General features: G+C 36.6%; 1 protein-coding gene across 2 annotated transcripts; it reads left to right on the top strand.

Moving 5' to 3' along the window:
- The first annotated feature begins 237 nt into the window (after positions 1–237).
- LOC140141099 (transcription factor BTF3 homolog 4-like) lies at positions 238–14,821 on the top strand. 2 transcript variants are annotated; one of them, XM_072162882.1, is made up of 5 exons: positions 238–338; positions 7,766–7,991; positions 9,037–9,183; positions 9,768–9,885; positions 10,651–14,821. In XM_072162882.1, the coding sequence occupies exons 2-5, from the start codon at positions 7,815–7,817 to the stop codon at positions 10,692–10,694; spliced, it is 486 nt and encodes a 161-aa protein (XP_072018983.1). In that variant the 5' UTR covers positions 238–338; positions 7,766–7,814; the 3' UTR covers positions 10,695–14,821. The 2 variants fall into 2 exon arrangements, with proteins under 2 accessions (XP_072018983.1, XP_072018984.1); XM_072162883.1 differs by having other exon boundaries at positions 328–348.
- The last annotated feature ends 6,320 nt before the right edge of the window (positions 14,822–21,141 follow it).

Below are 21,141 nucleotides of genomic sequence, written 5' to 3'. Positions count from 1 at the left end.
AATAAATAATACTCCATCCGGGATGTGGTAATGTTTTTTTAAAATGAAATCTACCATTCTTTTTATATATTATCATTTTTTGTGAATTTTCCAATTCTATGAAGAGTAATTCTTTAGAATATTTAATAATTTAGGAACCATAAATACCAATGTTTTTCAATAATTGATAGTCTCGTTGCTAGAATTAAAAATACGAAACAGATGAACGGTATATGAAAGGTATGCACCACAAAAGCGAGGTGATGCATTTTGTAAAAGAGACTTATTTTGTTCCTGACGTCACATCCTTCATCGGCCATCTTTCGTGAAACCTCGTGGATGATTTCGGCACAGAGAAGGTACGGTAAAGTATGTTTTTAATACATAAGTCATTGTTTTTCCCGTTTAATGTTGAAGATCCTAATACTACCTATCACAACCATTTACCACTAATCATTTTGTATACTCCGATACAGTTGCCCATCACTTTTCAGGCGTTCGCAAACATGCTGAACATTGATTGTTGTGTTTCAATTCATTCACATGCATGACATGCATGTTCATGTTCATCAGTTTGTGCAGTGCATGAATGATTGGGCAGTATTGCAGTGATTCACTCATCATTCAGTACCATCCAACAGCCATCATGTTGTCCATGCATGCATGGTCATGATGAGCTGTCCATAATTATGATCCTAATATACTTGATTATTCTGGCTGGAGACTTTGGAGTCATCCGATATATTAAATATTATCGGTACGGGAACATAAAAAAACCAGTTACTCATGAAAAGTCATGTACTGTCATTCCTCACAAATCAATCATGTCAATTCACAATCACATTCACATGTCATATCATGACTAATGAGATGGCTCCCCACTCATGCCACTAGCACAATTTCTTTAAATTTCACTCAACAAAGCATGCAAATGTTGTAGGTAACCTAGGCAAACCTTAGTTAACACATTTACTAGTCAGCTTAATTCGCCGAGACCGGGCCCCAACACAATGCATATTTACATAGAAATTTGAATTTTTTTCGAGAATAGGTGGGTGAAGGAAACCGACATAAATATGTTTTCTATACTTCACTTGACCCAAATATATGATTTTTTATGGTGATAATCAAGTCGCACATGGAATTTTAGAGGATTTTGATAGCAGTTCCATTAAAAAAGCTGCCATCGCCATGAGACTAAGATCTAGAAACACCCCGAAATGCCGCTTTGGGGAATTTTGCTAGCTGAATCTTTTTGATGAAAGTCAATCTTTGACAAGATGTAACTTTGCTACGGAAAGTGCTATGAAAAAGGTTTTCAGTTTTGGCTTAGTTTACTCAAGGTCATGTTTTTTGAGGTGGGACCCAATTGCGTCACATCTTGCAATTTGTCAAAAATCAACACCTTTTTTGTATTTCTGATTATATTTCTAAAAGTTTTCACCCAAACTATGTAAAAGTATACATTTTTATAAAGCATATATTGTCAGGAATGCAAATCTGTAAAGTTTGAGTGGATATACAGGGTGTGCCAAAAAATATACAGGGTGATTCCACTCAAAAATACCTAAAAAATTACATTTCTTTACCACTCCAATATTTCTACATAGTGTATTAAATTGGAAAATGAATTTGATATTTGGAATGTACACAATTAGTCCTTTCATAAAATATATAGTTTGCACTATATTTGTTAAGCCCATTGCATTATACAGGGTGTGAAAAAGTTGTATTTTAAATTGTAACATTTTGCTAATTTAATGTAACATTTTGCTAAGTGCCATTAATTGAAAGCAAATAAGCTTTAAATTTGGAATATAATGTATTCAAAATAGTTTAAAGAATTGCTATAATATCACATTTAAATATCTAATTCCCATAGGGTGTTCCAAAAATCAATATACAGTGAATAATTTGTCACAATGGTACATGTACATGTAGGCCTATATGCACAATAAACCTACATCAATAAACTAACAATAACTAGAGATCAATATGTCATCAGATTAAATCCTTTGACTGTAAATCTCCTTTGAGAAGATTTAAAACAATTTAAAACCAAAAGATCTATTTATGACAGCTGAAATTTATTTTCATTCCTTTTTTCATGCATGCAAAATTTAAAGCCCATTGTATTGCATGACACACATTCCACTGCATTAATTGAACTTTAGCTCATTAAATCCTTAATTATTAAATTTATTAAGATTACCTAGGCAATTATAATATAGAAAGTTAAAAAGTAAGATTAACATTATGCAAATGCAGTTTTACTTCTACTAGGCAACAAAGTGAATAAATTTTATTAATGAACACCAACTTCCCATTGGAATTACACAGAGCTCCTCCTCTACCGGCTCCTCCTCTACCGGCTCCACCCCTGACTAATTAACTTAATTAAGCAGTTGCAATTAATTAATACATTTGTTCAACTGTATTTGTTTTGTTTTTCATTAAATTAATAATTTATCTTCAAAATAAGACCAAAACCATCTCTTCATGATGGATTTTAGCCAAAATATAGGAATAAGAAGAGAAAACAATTTGGAAAATGTGACAGCTCCACCTTTTTTGGGTGCCCACCTCAAAAAACATGACCTCAAGGGCTTTAATTTGATATATAAAACGATGCAATTTGATGGCAAATTTGAATTCACCTAGGATACCTAAATGTTGTTTCTACACACATAAATGCACTAGAATAGTAGAAAAGCTTAGTACAATTACAACAAGTCATACCTAGAATATTTTCTCACCGTATGATTTCTTTTGGGGTTTTTTTTACCGTAAAATTTGCGTCAATTCCCGATGTCATGATATGTATGTGCACCATGTTTTTTAGGCGAGTACCCGCTAGTCCGAAGGACCGCTAGTCCGAAGGTTTGCTAGTCCGAAGGTTCGCTAGTCCGAACACGTATTTCAATGGAGGACGTGAGGGTCGCTAGTCCGAATTCGCAAAAAGGTTCGCTAGTCCGAAAAAAAAGGTTCGCTAGTCCGAAGGTTCGCTAGTCCGAAGGTTCGCTAGTCCGAATTTATTAAAAGGTTCGCTAGTCCGAATTGTTAATCAGGTTCCCTAATCCGAATCAAAAAAAGGTGCTCTAGTCCGAATTTTAAATAAGGTCCGCTAGTCCGAATTTTATATAAGGTTCGCTAGTCCGAATGATAAATAAGGCCCGCTAGTCCGAATTCTACATAAGGCCCGCTAGTCCGAATTTTCTTTAAAGAACCTGATCAGCGCCATACACCGGTCTCAAAATGTATTGGAGGTGTTTGATCAAATATAGCGTGTTAGGCCGTATAAAATTAATGTTTTGGTTCTCGTCCAGAGGATTTTCATGAATTGATGAGGGAGGGAGGTGTTTTTTTTTGTTTTGTTTTTTTTCCAATGTAAAATTAGCATTGTCAGTAGTTTTCGGTCTTCTCCAACAGTGCTCGAGGAAACGATGAGGCCTTTTTTTTTTTTCAAATGTGAGATTCTGAGGGATAAACCCCTAAAGTACAACAAAAAGACTTGGAAGTGATGCTTGTTCTCTAATAAACTTATTTATATGTATGAAGATTTCATAAATCATTCCAAAGTCTAAAAAATTGAAAAATCTAAAAAAAAAAAAAAAAAAATCTGACAAATCCCAGAAATTGAGGAGGGAGGGGACGAGAACCAAAATATTAATTTTACACGGCCTTACCTGAGTAGGTGCGCACAGGTTCACAACATTGTTCATGTTTTGCAATGTTTCTTTAAAGGTATATGATGGCATGTACATAAAAGTATACATTTTCAGAAAGGAAACAATGCAAGTAACCCAATAAGTTTCCAAATCGATGAAAACTGTATATTTTTGTTCTAAAGACATAAAAAGTATACATGGTATAGATGCTGTTTTGTTTTTCTAAAGTATTTGAATATTTATTCCTTTTAAAAATTACTGATGTAGGTTTTGCAGAATGAATGAAATTGCAATCAAATATACACCATCGCCTCAATAGTAATGGATATAATTCAAAACAACAACGAGAGCTAGGCCAATATGAATGTCTAAAATACAAACTTTTCTATTTATTTTATTTCTTCATTGATTACTTTCTCTATATATCCTTATTCCTTTAATTTTTTCTTTCTTTCTTTCTTTCTTTCTCAAGTTCGTTCTTTCTTTCTTTCTTTCTTTCTTTTTTCTTTCTTTCTTTCTTTCTTAAATTCGGACTAGCGGACCTTATTTAAAATTCGGACTAGCGAACCTTATTTATAATTCGGACTAGCGAACCCTAAATCAAATTCGAATTAGCGGACATGATTTTAAATTCGGACTAGCGAACCTTATATATAATTCGGACTAGCGAGCCTTATTTAAAATTCAGACTAGCGAACCTTGTTAGAAATTCGGACTAGCGGACCTTATTTAGAATTCGGAATAGAGAACCTTCGGACTAGCGGACCTTCGGACTAGCGAACCTTCGGACTAACGAACCTTCGGACTGGCGGGCCTTCGGACTAGCGGGCTGTAACCGTTTTTTAGGCTCCGCGATTGCCGATTACATAGACGAGAGCAACTGGTAAACAGCGAACCTGTGCAGCACCGGGCTGCTAAAGAAGTGCTATTCAATTGCGTGCTGCATGTAGATATGCTAGGTGAATTCAAATTTGCCATCAAACTGCATCATTTTATATATCAAATTAAAGCCCTTGACTTGAGTAAACAAAGCCAAAACTGAAAACCCTTTTTTCATAGCACTTTCCGTAGCAAAGTTACATCTTGTCAAAGATTGACTTTCATCAAACAATGTCAAAAGATTCAGCTAGCAAAATTCCCCAAAACGGCATTTCGGGGTGTTTCTAGATCTTTTGTCTCATTATGATAGCAGCTTTTTTTAATGGAACTGCTATCAAAATCCCTTTAAAATTCCATGAGCGAGTGTCTTATCACCATAAAAAATCTTATATTTGGGTCAAGTGAAGTATAGAAAACATATTTATGTAGGTTTCCTTCTTCGGCCAGTTGTTTTAAATTTCTATGTAAAAATGCATTGACATTTTCGGCGAATTTGGCTGACTAGCAAATTATGTGTTTGCCTGGCATACCTACTGCATGGGTGACATGTATTTTCAATGTAAAATGCCTATATACGGTAGTGCCATCGTCAACATGCCTTATGTCGACATAATGTCGACGTCGGCACGTATCCCGACATGTCGACATCAAAAAAAAAAATTCTAAAAGTAAGTTATAGGCCCAAAATTACTTGTTATTCAAGGTTGGAAACCAGAGAAATACTGCTACTAAAAAAAAAAAAATGCCAATTTTTTTTTACAAAGTTGGATAAATTTGTTTATTTTGATTACCTTTGCTTCTATTGAACAGTCAGGGACACATTGAATTAGTATGCATTGCTAGCTGTTCAATAGAGGTTATCCACTTTACTCATGCGTGACTTCTAACAAAAGGCGCTGGTTCCCGTAGTATTCCTCATTCAAACTAATTCAATGCACGACCTCGGAGTTACCTGCATGACTTTGGCGGGCTATTTTGAAATAGTCATGGTAGAAGATGCAGGTACTTCTTTTGAAAGTCCTAAACAAGGTATAGGAGTCGCTGGTAGGATATGCAGCTTATAGAACACGGATAACCTCTATAGAAGCAAAAGTAATTAAAATATACAAATGTATCCAACTTTGTAAAAAAAAAAATTTTTTTTTTTTTTGAGTAGCAGTATTTCTGATTTTCTCTGGTTTCCAACCTTGAATAACAAGTCATTTTGGGCCTATAACTTGCTTTTCTGGCCAAAAATATTTTTTGAAAAATTAAAAAAGAAATTTTTTTTAGAATTTTTTTTATGTCGACACACTGTCGACGTTGGTATACGAATTATGTCGACATTAAAAAACGGTCCCGACGACGGCACTAATATACGGTGATCCACCCAAAATAAAAAAATCACCGTATAGATCCCTGTACTAAGAAAAATCCAGAAGTTTTAGATCCTTGCTCTTACCCGTTTTCCCATGGTAGCCGATCAAAAACTTGGCTGGGCCGGGGGACCGGGGATCTATTTTTTACCATACGGCTGGTAAAATGATCAAAATCAAATCTGAATTTAAGGGTCTATTGCCTAAATTAAATATTTACTAGAAACTTGGAAATAGCAATATAAATCGGTTTGGAGGTAAATTTCATGAAAATGACGCATGTGTGTGGAATGAGAGCGCCACAGAAATTGCGCAATATTTTGCTTGCTATCAATTTCAATTTTCATTTGCCATTTGAAACCCAAGTTTGACCCCCCTAAAATCACTTTCCGACAAAATTTATCTTTTATCATTTATGAATTCATGTTTGAAATGTCATAGATTTTAATGAACGTCCATCGTTTACCAAAGTAATATGAACAGCATCCTTACATTGAGTCACAACGAAGTCATATTTTTTTCCGGGGGTTCCAAAAAATGCGAAAAATGTACAACTTTTAAAAATACAATTTGCTACTATTGAACAGCCTGGGACATATTGAATAAAACATACATTACTAGCTTTTCAATAGAAGCAAAAGTATTTAAAATGTACAACTCTATCCAGCTTTGAATAAAAACCTCAGAACTTGTAGGGTTTTTTGGGGTTTTTTAATAGCAGTTCTTCTCTGGTTCCAACCTTGAATAACAAAAAAGTTAGGGTCTATAACTTAAAAAAAAAAGTAAAAATTAAATTTTTTTTTGTTTTGAAAAATGCAATTGCAGATATGCACCCAAAAAACGCAATTTCGGCCGCGAAAACCGTGATCGCGTTTTCCTCCGGTGCTTACTGTAGACCCTCTCTACATAAATTGTAGAAACATAAAAGAGAATGAACCCAATAATTATGATAATTATCCAAATCATGAAGAATCATTAAGAAATTTTGCAGAGCAATTTTTGGACCAGTTTAATTTGCACTAGAAGTAAATTACTCCCATGAAGATTGCAGTTTTTGCCAACTCTGGGAATGATGATGAAGCCAACAAAAGATAAGATCAATGTACATTGTAGATCAATTATCTCAACTTTGAGTATGGTACAATGGGATTAAAATCATCCATGCATGCCCAAACCCTGGTACAATGGGATTAAAATCCTCCATCCATGCAGGGTCAGAAATTCTCAACCAAGTGCGAGAATCCTTTTGGATTCTCCCAGTGGAATTTTGCACTATGGATTCTCGCCATATTACTTAGCATAATAAACTGAAATATTTACAAGAATCCATTTAGATTCTTGTTATTTTGTTGACGAGAATCTTAGCGAGAATTAATTTGCACCAAATTTCTGACCTTGACCCTGGCACGCCCAAACTGTCCTTGAGACAGTTTCGCAGCTACATCCTTGGAGCCTACAATGAGCCCACATACATGTATTGTGATGTTTCTTATTTGTGGAACAGATGTCAATAGCGTGCCCTGTAACCCATCTGAGTTACAGTTGCTGGCAGGGTTCGAATTCGTTAAAAAAATTTGCGTAGCAGTTTTTGGCTAATTCATCATAATCAGGACACTTCCATATATACAAAAGCACTATAAAAAGTGCTATACAAATGCAAAATTGGGTAGCAGTTACTTCAAAATGTGGAGCAAACTGCTATGCGATACAGCCGAATTCGAACCCTGGTTGCTGGAACTACATACATGCCATTTTGGGCATGAAAGTTACCTTGAGTTTTTACTCAAATGTTGACCTCGAAAGAGTCAACTATTTCAACCCTGCTAGTAGAACATTGGCACTGATTTTATTCTTGTTTCTTTATTTCCTATTTTATCTCTTCAGATAATTGTTCACGCCTACATACCAAAGTCGATAAATTAATAACAAAACCATGAATCCTGAAAGGTTGCAAAAGTTACAGAGTCAGGCACAGCAAGTACGTATAGGAGGCAAAGGCTCCGCCAGGAGAAAGAAGAAGGTCGTCCACAGAACAGCAACTACAGATGATAAAAAACTACAGAGTTCACTTAAAAAACTAGGCGTTAATAATATACCCGGAATTGAAGAGGTGAGTGATTCACCGGCACTCCGGCAGAGATGGGTCACCGACAGAGATGAACCTGGAATGTTGCGTCTGACATCAAGTCACATCATCCTTGAGGGGCGTGGCATTATGAGTGACAGTTGACGTCAGATGCAACATTACAAGTTTGCGGTGACTTGACTATATTAATGCTGCTTGTAAATATGTTCCCAGACAATCCAGACATGATGGGGCATAATGGTTGACTAGATATTGCATTTTCATTATCTAAATCAATATATTATTGAAAAATAACACCTTGATTGATGTTTTGCAGAAGTTCATTCTACAAATCGTATACCTTGAACTTGCTTGATTTATTGTATGAGTTATGTATGTTTTACAAAGGTGATGTTGTTTCAGCTTTCTTTGAAACTCAAGAGTCACAGCAGGGGTAGCGTTAACCCCGATCGGAGGTGAATGACCCCCTAAATTAAAAAAATATCAATTTTTCATCCTCTATATTGGGAATATGTGCAAGCTCGGGGTGAACTCTGACCCTCTACTTTTGGACCTTACTCCTACCCCTGACTACACTGCAAAATATTTTTCACCCCCGAGATTTAATTTTCACCCAATGTATTTGGATTTTCTGCAAGCTCAGGAGTGAAAAACACAGGAAAACAACCCCCGACTTTCGGGCCTTAATGCTACCCCTGAGTCCCAGGACCTACAAAAGTATATCTGTGATATTTGAATTCTTCGACACACTCGCTATGAGGTGAGCAATGCAATTTTTGTCAAAGCTTACTACCAATGGCAAGATGCTGTGAACTACCAAATTGCAACAGTCTAAAATAGTTACTAACCTTAAACAGATCGCAAATACATGTTTGTGCTTTTGTACTTTTGTTGGTTTTTACTTGATCAGGAAATGTCGTTACAAGAATGTTCTGCAAGCATGAAGCACAAATCCCAGCATTTGGGGTTCCCCTGTCCTCACTGTTTGCCATATCATAGATGGGTCTTGACAAGTAGATCTGCTATTTGTAGTAACATATTTCTTGCAATTGATTTCTCCTCCCTCCAGGTGAATATGATAAAAGATGATGGTTCAGTTATACACTTTAACAACCCTAAGGTGCAGGCATCACTTGCAGCGAACACATTTGCCATCAGTGGCCACGCTGAGACCAAGCAGCTCACAGAGATGTTGCCAGGAATCATTAGTCAATTGGTAAGTGGGGGCCGGGAAAAGTAGTGCATCACATTTCCAGCGTAAAAAGTCCCATCATAAAAGTTATGGATAGGTGAAATGCTATTATCAAGTATGAGATGGGATGCAGGGTTCCCACGGTCCTTGAATTTGAAAAGACATTTTCAAGGCCTGGAAATTTGCACAAGGTCTTTGAAAGTCCTTGAAAATTGGAATTTTACCTTAAAATATGTGCAGCATGGAGAGCTGCATCATGATTTTTGTGTTGTGGTAAGTCCTTGAAAATCATGCGTTTGGACCTTGAAAGTCCATGAATTTTAACAGCTTCAAGGTGCGGGAACCCTAGGGATGATTTACTGTTTTTAATTCTATTCTTGGTCAAAATATGTATGCCTTTGTGAGTTTGTGTTATTTATTTTATTGGGTTTTTTTTTACTCCTTATCTCAATTTCAAATTTGCTGCCTTTAGCCCCCATGGACCGGATTGTGACACATATCATGTTTTTCATCTATAAATATTATTATTAATATTCCTTTTTTTAAACCCAATATGTTTTGCTTTAAAATGATTCACATGTATTCGTTATATATTTTATCTTGAATAGGGAGTTGATAGTGCAAGTAGTTTGAGAAAATTAGCACAAAGTGTTCCCATCCAAGAAAGCGGAGCCAAACTGGGCGTGCAAGCAGACACAATCGACGAGGATGATGAAGATGTCCCAGGTATGTAGGCAACTAGCACCATTAATGGGCTATTCCATTCAAATACCACACTCCACCTGTGGAAGATTTTGGAAATATCTCCCACAGGGGGAGTATGAATTTAAGATTGAATGAACACATTAGGCAGCTCCATTTGAATTTCATATACCCTCTGAGAAATACTCAACCTGAATCTTCTAAAGAGGGAGGATGAGTTTTCAATTGAGTCGGTTAATGTGCTAAAGTACATATTTGAAATTCATATTCTCCCCATGGAAGTTATTTCCAAAATCATTCACAGGAGGAGTGTAGATTTCAACCAGAATAAATGGCCTCATTTCCAATGGCATAGTTCTATAACCTTCATGTCTTAGAGGTTATCCTCAAGTTGTGGGGATGAGTTTTTGTAAGTGGCCCGCAACATCACTTTAAAAAACATAATGTGAGAACTTACAATACATGCTAAGAGAGCGCGACCTCCATTTAAAAAAAATAATTTGAAAACTTGTACAATACATGCCAAGAAAGCCCCTCCCAGGGCCTTCCTACAATACATGCCAAGAGAGCCCCTCCCAGGGCCAAAATCCATGAGCTACTCCACCTGGGGCCATAAGGCGGGCCCCTATATACACTGCGCTCGCTCTTGCATTGGAGAATTGCATTTGAGAATGCCTGTTCTAACATTGTTGGACTTGTAAAGATGAATTTATCTTAAATCTTTTGTCTACTTGGTGATTTCTTCAACTATTATTAACATGCTCCTATCTTGTTTTTCTTTTGAAACAGAATTGGTAGAAGACTTTGATGCACCGTCAAAAGAAGAGTCATAAATTTTAAGAGACTTTCAACTGGTAATATTTGTAAGATAACATGGACAATTGTACTATGCTATGGGGCCATTAGCACCCTGTATGCAGAGACCAATCCCTTGACTCTAAGGGTGACATGGAATCATCAGGACCCAACGACTTTGCATAAGTAATTCCAAATTCAGCGTAAAAAATATTACGGGATTACTTTTTCTTCGGGATCGCCTTGCACGATTTATGTGACAACAGACACGGTTGATGGTGTTGAGTATTTTTTTTGTGTGCATGGAATGGATTTTTTTTTTCATGCTAGAATTTTTGGAATAAGATGTTTTTTATATGACATGTGTGATGAGTAGTAAACAGATTGAGGTTTAGTAGAGGTGAAATATTAAGAAAAAATGGAAAAGAATCAAAATTTGGTAAGTATATAAAGGAGTTGCGGACAGTTTGCAAGGTATTGGAAAGTGTCCTGTATGTAAGATAGGAAATCATTGGTATTTAATAACAAAGTGTGTTACAAGCAGCTTAAAGTGAAACTAAAGAGAATTTAGAACAGTACTGTTTGTGATTTCGCCAATCCATTTTGAAGTTTTTGAAGCTGAATGTATGAATAGAAAGGGGGTTAATTGTGGTAGATGGCCTGTTGTGCAAGGTTGTGAATGAATATCTTTGTTTCTATTGAAAAGTGGAAATTTAGATTCGATCTGTTATTTATTATTTGTAGAAATACAGAAATAACCTGATTCTCAAAGAGTGGTTCTCATCTTTATGAAAAGAGCGAGGCATTCTTTCATTCGCTACATTGCGCTTCCATCAACATTGTATTATCTGAGGAACAGTTTGAAAAGATAACGGGAATGGAAACGAACATAATAGGCCAGTACACAGTGACCATATCAAATTTTCAGCTTCAAATGCTTCAAGAATTGAGACTCGCTTAAGCTGCTTGAAACAGGATAAAGGGGCAATGTCCCCAGATTTGTAACTTCTCATTTTTTACACATGATAAAATTGTAACTTTTGTCTGCGCATTTCATAGGATCCAAATAAAATAGGCTGTTGCGATATTGAAGATAATATTGATAATACTTGCAAAGACTGAATTTTCCAGTGTGATTTTCTTGCATCAGTATTGTTGGCTTTCAGTCTCCAAAGTGAAATGCATTTTTATCGGAAGAAAAATGCTAATGCGAGTCAATTACGCTATTCCAGTTGAAATCCATACACCCCATATGGAAGACATGACCTTAATCTCCCACACAGAGGTGTAGACTTCCGATGGAGTCGCCCATTCAGGTAACCCCAATTAAAATTCACACTCCCTGTGTGGGAGATTACGGCCATGTCTATGTAGGGGGAGTTGATTTCTACAGGAATAGCCATCCTAAATACACAACTGTGGCATGTAGAAAACATTGGATGTTCATGGTATTGAACTTATTGTTTGCATGTAAATTTTAAAAATCTCAATATTAATTGATATCGCAACAGCTTTATCAAATGCTTTATCATTGCACACCTACATGTATGGCAATAACTTCTGCTGGTGTCAGATTTTCTTTTTCCATGACGTGGCATTATTTGCCGAGAAGCACGGTAGGCCAAGTTGTGATGCCATCTTTGCATTCTGATAAAGGAAAAGAAAATTTGGCAGAAACTTTTAAAATTAAAATCTTGTTTAGAAGTACATATGATGTACAACGTACTACGTAATATTTCTATTTCCCTGAGCACAAAGCTTAATTGTTGTCAACTAACAGTTGCTTTCTTCGCAGAATAATAGTTGTAAATTCCACGATTTATGTTTTTGAAGACATTATTCTTCATTGTTTAAGCAGAACACCATCATTAATTATGGCATCGAAATCACATAATAGGCTTAGCATTTGAATAATTACAGTATCCGGACCCTCATGCTGCTTTGTTTTGCTCGTTTAACTTCACATAAATCTTCCAACATCACTGTGAAAAGCTGTCTATCCCTAGTTTTGATAAGAGGAAGAACGGGTGCACATTTTTTCATGGAAATTAAAAGTGGAGAATGCCGACTCCATTATAGAAAGAGAGAGCAATTCCTGACAGAAATGCCAACTTCTATGTGTGCGCCAGTAAAATCAGTTTAAAATGTCTGCACTGCAATTTATTTTTGATTGATTCAACTGGTGTAGATATGAAGTTTGTGTTGTCTCTAGAAATCTTGGTCCCTAAAGTAATTTGCTTGTCACTCATGAACTGGGGATGTAGTGAATCTAGTATCCTGAATCAATTTTCACAAAGATTCTTAACAAATTTGCATGAATCAAGATTGATTCTCATAGACTTATGGTTACATAGCAAATATGGGATGAGAATCAGATAATTGTCACAGAAAACTATTTACAAGAATCACATTTGATTCTTATTTTTTTTGTGATCTGTTGCTTGCATTGGGCTATTCGAGTTGAAATCCATAAACCCGCAAGACGACATTGAATCTTCTACACAGGAACTGTAGATTTCAAATGGAGTCGCCCATTCAGGTAACCCCATTTGAAATTTCCACTCCGTGTGGAAGATTAAGGTCATGTCTTGGAATTTTTTTTCAATAGGGGGTGTATGGTTTTCAACTGGAATAGCCCACAGGGGGTGTATGGATATCAAGTGGAATAGTCCCATTTGGCGTGCACCATAATACGACATTGCAGATGATGCGTGAAGCTTGTTATCATGTATGCAAACTTCTGTAACACCTGTCTTGATTAGCTTTGCTATGGTACATGTCTGAAAAATTCACTATTTGGTTTCCCATAGGTGACAATACAATATGGCAAAAATTATGCATAGAGAAAACTATTTTCACATTTTTTTGGATATCTGTGTGCCAATTTCAATATTTCTTCCTACGACTACACATGTACACTCCCCATGTTTGTTTGCGTAGTATGTTTTCAAACCCAAATATTTAAGTTTGATGCGTAAAATCGCCCCCCTATTAGCTTTATTTTTCCATTTGCTTGTTTTTTTGAGATGTATTTATGTTAAATTAATACAGCATGATTATTTTGTAATGTGTAGACTATTTCTATTTTGGTTAATGGATTTCTTAAAAACAATGCTAAGGAGCAAACCAAGGTTAAATCAATCCATCGAGATGAGACTAATGCTGGTTTCTTCACGCCGCTTGCATTTTTCTGCAAGCGGCATGACTCGTGACTTTGAATGTTGCACCTCTGTGCTCATCAAGTGCATATACGACAGAGCAGCAACGCTCCCTGGTCAACTTGGAATTCAACTGCTAGTGATTTGTCGCTTTGCAGGGCCTAGATTTTGTCTTGGTTTGCAAGAACCAAAATCCATCTTAGTCGCTGCACTTACTGTATGATACAATGAGAGAAGTTGATTCTCGCAACCAAATCATTACGAGAATCAATTCTGTGATTCTTGTCAAAATCTAGGCCCTGCTTTGAGTAAAGTGATAGAGTGGTCGATACATCGGCTTGCTGCTGGTGTTGCTATTGCTTATCATGACGTAAAAATTGTCAGCAAACCGGCAAGTGGCAGGAAAGTAGAAACCAGCATTTATAAGTAAATTGTGCATCTACACTTGCTAAAATTTGTCAAATCTTTTGGAGATGAATGTCAATTGCAGCAGCAGAAAGAGCTCCATATACTTAATTGGACATACAGTGTATGACTGTATGTGTATGCAAGTTGGCAAAGTTATTCACACTGATAAAATTGCAACAAACAAGACTGGAGCGTAAAACGGTTAACTGCTAAGACTGCCTGGAACACAGAAAGGTTAACTGCTAAGGTTAAACAAAGGCAGCTATCCTTTTTGTGCTTCAACCAGCCTTGGCACTTAACAGTGTTGTGCTCACAAGCAGTCGATACTCGTAGTACAGAGATCCCGTCTTCAGGAAAATTTTTTTGTTGAAAATTTGCTTTTCCAAATAAAGAAATTAACAAGAAAGACAATGAGCTTATGTTTATTGTCAAATGGAAAGTCACATTAATGATGGTTGGAATAACATGTTGGTTTGTTCCCTGTGCATCTTTGTGTCAATCAAAAATGAATTGCTATTATATCTTCCTATGATATGTAGATACAAAGGAAATAATGTTCAAATATATAGCCGTACCTTACAAGGTATCCTGAACAACAATTGGTATTTGTGTGATTTGTCTCTTTTGTTTTGTGTAGCAAAATGGTAACTTAGAAGGTGTGCAAGCTGATTGACCGCCTCGCCCTTCTTCCTGTCCCAATTTACCCCAAACAAATTGCAAATTGTTCCACTATATGAGAGGAGAGCTTCGATCTAGCAGCATGCATGAATGGGCCAATGGGGATTGAACCAGTCATATAACATGCGTAATACTTCCATTCATGTCTATTGCCAGGTCGAGGCTATCCCCGCATATGGCGGAACCGTGCAATAGGCGAATTGCAGGCGGCGTAGGAAGCACAACACGTGACGTACGAGGCTGGCGAAGATACAGGGCTGTCAGCCCCATTCAAAATACACGGTTAGCAATTACCAATGGAAAATTGACATACTTGCAGTGGGGTACTTTGTCGTACCCTGACGGTTTTAGAGTAAGATAATTTTGCTTTGACACCACATAACAAATTTAGAATTGTTTGTGACGATTTCATGATTATGTGTTAATCCAATGGCGACCTCAAAATTGGCGATATCGCTTTCATCACTGCCTGGCGAATTGGGTGAAAGCTCGTATTTTGTTTGTAATCCCAGTGAAATTATAGACCTGGAATGTATAGGTGGATGAACAACCAAACTGCAGAGATGTCACATTTCCGGATTGCCAGATTTTTCTCAAATCTCGGAAAGTTTCCGGATCTGAGAATTTAATTTTAAAATGAAAATTCCTCAGAACCCTGACTGGATGACTCGGCTAGATAATGGTACTCATTTAACATGCATGTTTTCAAAATTTTTTATTATTGAGAACACCTTTTCATGCCCAAAATTGATGAATTTTAGTCCATTATCGGACCATTATCTATACTGATTGTGTCGGGTTTTTCGTTCAAAAACTCTTCTCTTTTTCCTCAATGAATATTACCTAAGTAAGAAGTATGTAATGTGTATTAATGAATGATGACATTTGAGATGATGCTGGACTGATGTCGTATTAACTGGTAGTTTGGTGGTTACTATCCTGAAATCAATTTTTGTGAAGACTACTTGTTCGCTTTATCCCATCACATGGTTAAAGTGAAATGGAAGTGACCCTTCGGTGTGCATAATTGTTGGGAAACGTTTTTCAATATGGAATGAAGCCTAATTTCATTGAAATGTACAAGCTGCACAATTGAAATGTTCCAATGATTACACAATCCCCTTTTTCAGAGACTGTCTTGGAATTTGCAGGAGAGCATTAAATAGCTCTTCTGGAACCTTCAAGAAGAGCTCTTTAGAGCATTTTCAATACAATGTAAGGAGAGAATGGTCAACTAAGGAGAGCTAAAAATCACTCTCTTATATCAGATTTAAGGAGAGCAGTAGAGAGCGATTGTTCTCCCTCTCCTAAAAAGGCAGTCCCTGCTTTTTGTTCAAGGTGGGTGACCCCAGAGAAGATATATTGCCCTTCCCAGAATGCTTTGCAACATGATGCATTGCCTCAATACAACAAACGACACTTCCAGTACTTTCTGCAGGTTCTCTTTGTTTTCATGTTGAGAATATACTGGCTAAACATGGGTAGATAGTCAAGAAACAATTTGCATAAGATCTGGATGTGCTCTGTTCATACATAGACCTTGAAGAGATGGACGGTCGTCTGCTTTCGGGTTTCATGATGTTCCTGTAAATTGCGAGTTATCTTCATTTGCTTCAGCTGATCATGATGAAATCTCTGAAATTATTGTTCGTGCACCAAATAAGACGACTTGTTCTCTGGACTCCATGCCTACATGGCTTCTTAAGACCTATGTCCATGATATGGTTCAGTTTGTCTCACATATTGTGAATACTTCCATCAGTACTGGTGTTTTCCCAGACTCCTTACGTCGGGCCATAGTTACTCCGATCCTTAAGAAATCAAATTTGGATCAAAATAACTTGAGTAACTAGAGGCCTGTCTCCTATATATCCTATCCAAAGTCATTGAAAAGGTTGTTTCTCGTCGTCTTGATTCATATATCATGGAAAATTCTCTGGAACAACCTTTTCAGTCAGCTTATAGAGGCAACCATAGCACTGAAACTGCCATTCTACGTTTCAAAAATGACATTATGCATGAGATTGACAATAACAGGGCTGTTTATCTTGTCATGTTGGATTTGTCGGCGGCGTTCGACACGATTGACCATGATTTATTAACATCTCGCCTTGCTACATCTTATGGGCTGCGTGGTCTCGTGTTGAACTGGTTTGATAGCTACCTCAAGAGCCGCACAAATCGTGTCAGTATCTCTGGCACCCTTTCGGATGAGCAATCTGTGGATTTTGGGGTTCCTCAGGGCTCAGTTGTGGGTCCTCTCATATTTACTTTCTACACTAAACCTGTCGCTGATATCATAACTCATCATCATTTGAGATACCATGTATATGCAGATCATACACAGCTTTATACTGCCTTTGATCCTTCTGTTCCTGGAAGTTCTGATCTAGCTTTATCCAGATTGTCTGCATGTATCTCAGATATCAAGAAGTGGATGACAATCAATAAACCCAAGTTGAATGATCAAAAAACTGAATTCTTTGCTGCGCTTCATTTGAGCAGCTCAGTCATCATCGAGCCCTCCAATTCCATCCGGAATCTGGGAATCTTATTTGATCCCACCATGTCTATGCGTGACCACATTACCACCCTCATAAAGTCTGTCAATTTCCATCTTCGTAATCTTTACCGCATCCGTAAATTCATTGACCAGGATACCTGTCACCATGCTGTTCGCTCTCTCATACTGTCCCGACTTGATTATGGCAATGCAATCCTCTATGGTATCACTCAAGGTGAAAGAAATAGACTGCAGAAGCTGCAAAATCGTGCTGTGCATTTGATTTTCTCTGTCCCTCGTTCAACTGGTACCTCCAACCTTCTCATTCAATTGCATTGGCTTCCAATCCAGGACCGAATTCTTTTTAAACTTCTGCTTTATGTTTTCAAGTGCTCTCAGGGCCGTGCCCCCAAATATCTTTGTGAGCTTCTTTCAGCCTATGCTCCCGGAAGAGAATTGAGATCTTCTTCCGATAAGACTCTGCTTAGTCAGCCTAGGGCACATAGAGGATCTGGTTTAAATACCTTCTCTGTCTCTGGCCCGAGGGAATGGAACAAACTCCCTAAAGCCATCAGGGAGTCTCCATCAATTCTAGTTTTCAGGAAGAAACTGAAAACTCACCTTTTCAGTTAGCTTCTTTCTTGTTCCACTGTGTTTCTTTTTTTTCCCCATCCTTTCTCTCCTTGTTCAGCGCTTTGATAAATTTTAAAGGCGCTTTATAAATACCTTTATGTATGTATGTATGTATGTATCGTAATTCTATAGAAATTTCACATTATGCTGAAACCATGTACGTCTCAATCGCACCTGTTGGATTAGCATGTTTGAAAGAAGCGGCATTCAATCGAAGCACATACATTGTCTCTGACACAGTTACGACTGCAATATCAATAAAACAATTATAGTTACAAGAAATACCACGGTAAAAACCACTTATTTGATTCAGTTTCAAGTTAATTAAATAAATACATTCACCGTTGCCATTTATCTAACAATACCTGTAACTCTGGCATTGAATGAGTTTCACTGGGCGTTAAATAAGGCTTGGTCTCAACATCATGCTTGCACGGATGCTCAGAGCATAACATTCCATTGGTTTGCGACTGATAATGCAATTGAGTGGATGAGAGTTGGGTTGACCTTTTGTATCATAAATCGATTTGGTGGCAGGTTTGAAGACTATCTTTTCTTTGTGTTCAGGCGTGACGATCATAGCTTCAAAGGATACTAGTATGCTGCAGATGACCGTCCATGTCTTAACGGTCTATGGTTCATATGACTTTTTTGTCACTATCGACCCATGTTTCACTAGATAGCAAATCAGTACAGTAAATTGAAATGGAAGAAGTGGGAAGTGTTAGATATCTTGGAAATATGGTTTAGTTTTAAAATCACATTTGTTTTTCCATGTGTTCAGTATCCGTTTTCTGAAAATCTGAAACCAAGTCTTCAAGATGACTGCTAATCAAAAAGTCAGAGTCAAACACACTCAGACAAAAGACAGTTTTAATTTCTTTTAAATTTGCATCATGTGATTTAATCACAATTTATTCAAGACATTTAATACCACAGACTAAATTACACAAAGCTAGTACTAGTTATTTATGCACCATGATAATAAACAAAGATACATTCTTTCCTACAATTGTATACGGCTCATTATTATATTTAAAAAAAAAACATTGCAAATTTCTGGATCATTTTAGATCATGATAGAAATGCCTTAAAATAAATCTTGGTAAAATAAAAATGTGTCTTGCACATCTGAAATACAGGCTGTATCAAAATGATACCCATCAATTTGATTTTTAGAATGACCAGAATATATTGTTTAAGGGATCAGATATCAATGTTTGCACAGTATTTCTTGTGGGACCTGGGAGCACATCAGGACGATCTCAAATAATTTTGATTTTATGAAATTTGCAATACAATCCAAATTCTATGGCCAATTGTTCATCATGAAAATTTTGATCTTTCGTATTGAAGATGTATACTTTTTCCCAAAAAAAAAATTATCTTCAATACAAAAGGTGAAAATTTCCATACGATGGACAGCATTTCCTCCCAGTTAAAAGTACATATCATTAGATTGTATTATGTCGCAAATTTCAAAAAATTTATTTGGTATCAAAAGGACATTCCTCATATTCAGAATGCAATTTGATATGTCTGATGTGCTCTCAGGTCCCACAAAAATACTGTGCAAACATTGCTATCCGAGCCCTTAATGACCTTTTGTAACATTAAATCTACATTTAGGTCTATCTTATGTTGCATTTTATGTACCAGTCTTGTCCATAATTACAGAAAACTGCTGGGTAACAGTAATGCACACTGTACTTATTATAAGTGTCAAATTTTTACAATTATAAATTCTTATAAATTATAAATTATAAATTAGGCCTACACTACTTCAGAAGTTATACATGTAGTACTTTAAACAGCGGTGGTATGAAAATCATAGCTTGCATTAGTGTTGCCAAACCAAAACCATTTTTATTGAGTCTGGTAACAACTACCATCAAATCTCTCAAGATTTTTTTTTAAAGCAAATTGCTAATTTGCTAAAAAGCTTGTGCACATGATATTCTACCAGCACAACTGCTACACAACTGCATTCAAATGTCTAAATTTAGATATCTCCTAACAGGACATGTGAAAATGTTTCGTCTATACCCCAAGTTGTTATAATGACATAAAATGAATTAAAATAAATTTTGGATTTATAAAGCGCCTTTCTCCAGATCTTAGAGGGCTCAAAGCGCTGTAATTTCGCTGCAATGATGAATCATCACAATCAGATCGCATCAACTAGGTTGCTGCCGAACGGCGCACACTTATCCACCTTTAGATTGTAACATCCATCAATTTTCTGTGCAGCTCCCCAAATTCCATTGGGTGAAGGAAGTTTTTGATAACCAAACAACTAATCACCGATTTTTGCGATACAGGAGGAAACCGGAGATCCCGGAGAAAACCTGCGAGAGCGAGCATGGAATCGGGATAAACCAAGTGCACATGAGTCCTTGGGCGCGCCGGGCTTGAACCGGGACCTCAGTGGTGCAAAGCACAAATGAACATTTTGTTGAAACATCAATTGCAGAGGTGAAACCCAGCCAGGTAAAACATGCAAATACCAGAAAGGGGAAAAATTGCAGTGTCTCATATGTGGTGTGATCAAGCAAAATCTGAAGTCAGTCATATTCAATTTTCAGTTTCTAATATGATTGTAACAAGCATTTGCAAAGCTACATTTTGAAAAACAAAATAGTTTCCAAAATACTAGGAAACAAAAGGAAATACTTCATTAATTTTGTTTGGCTGTATCTTAAAATCAATATTTCCGACTTCCGACTGATTTTGCTTAATCACATCACATACATGGAAACTCATTAACACAAAACCTGTTAGCACATATACATAATTCCTGATAACAAAAAATTATTTTTTGTTCCAAGCATATACCTTTACATATTATAATAAAAATCCTACTAAAACTAAAATCCAAGGCCCTGACAATTCTGTGTTAACAAGATTCCGCTGTATCTTCATATCCCTTAAATCTATTTTAACGACTCAGCAGCAGAGAGACATATATCCATGAGCTGCTGTGTGTATGATTGCCTGTACCAAATATGAGCACTCATATAGGACTTGCACTGAACTCATGCACGTCAGAAACAACCTTACACTCAGCAGCTAATGGACATACGTCTTTGTGTCACTGAGCCACTG

Source organism: Amphiura filiformis, chromosome 19 (assembly GCF_039555335.1).
Source record: "Amphiura filiformis chromosome 19, Afil_fr2py, whole genome shotgun sequence".
NCBI lineage: Eukaryota > Metazoa > Echinodermata > Ophiuroidea > Amphilepidida > Amphiuridae > Amphiura > Amphiura filiformis.
The sequence above is the reverse complement of the archived record's forward strand: the minus strand, read 5'-3'. Positions and strand labels throughout refer to the sequence as shown.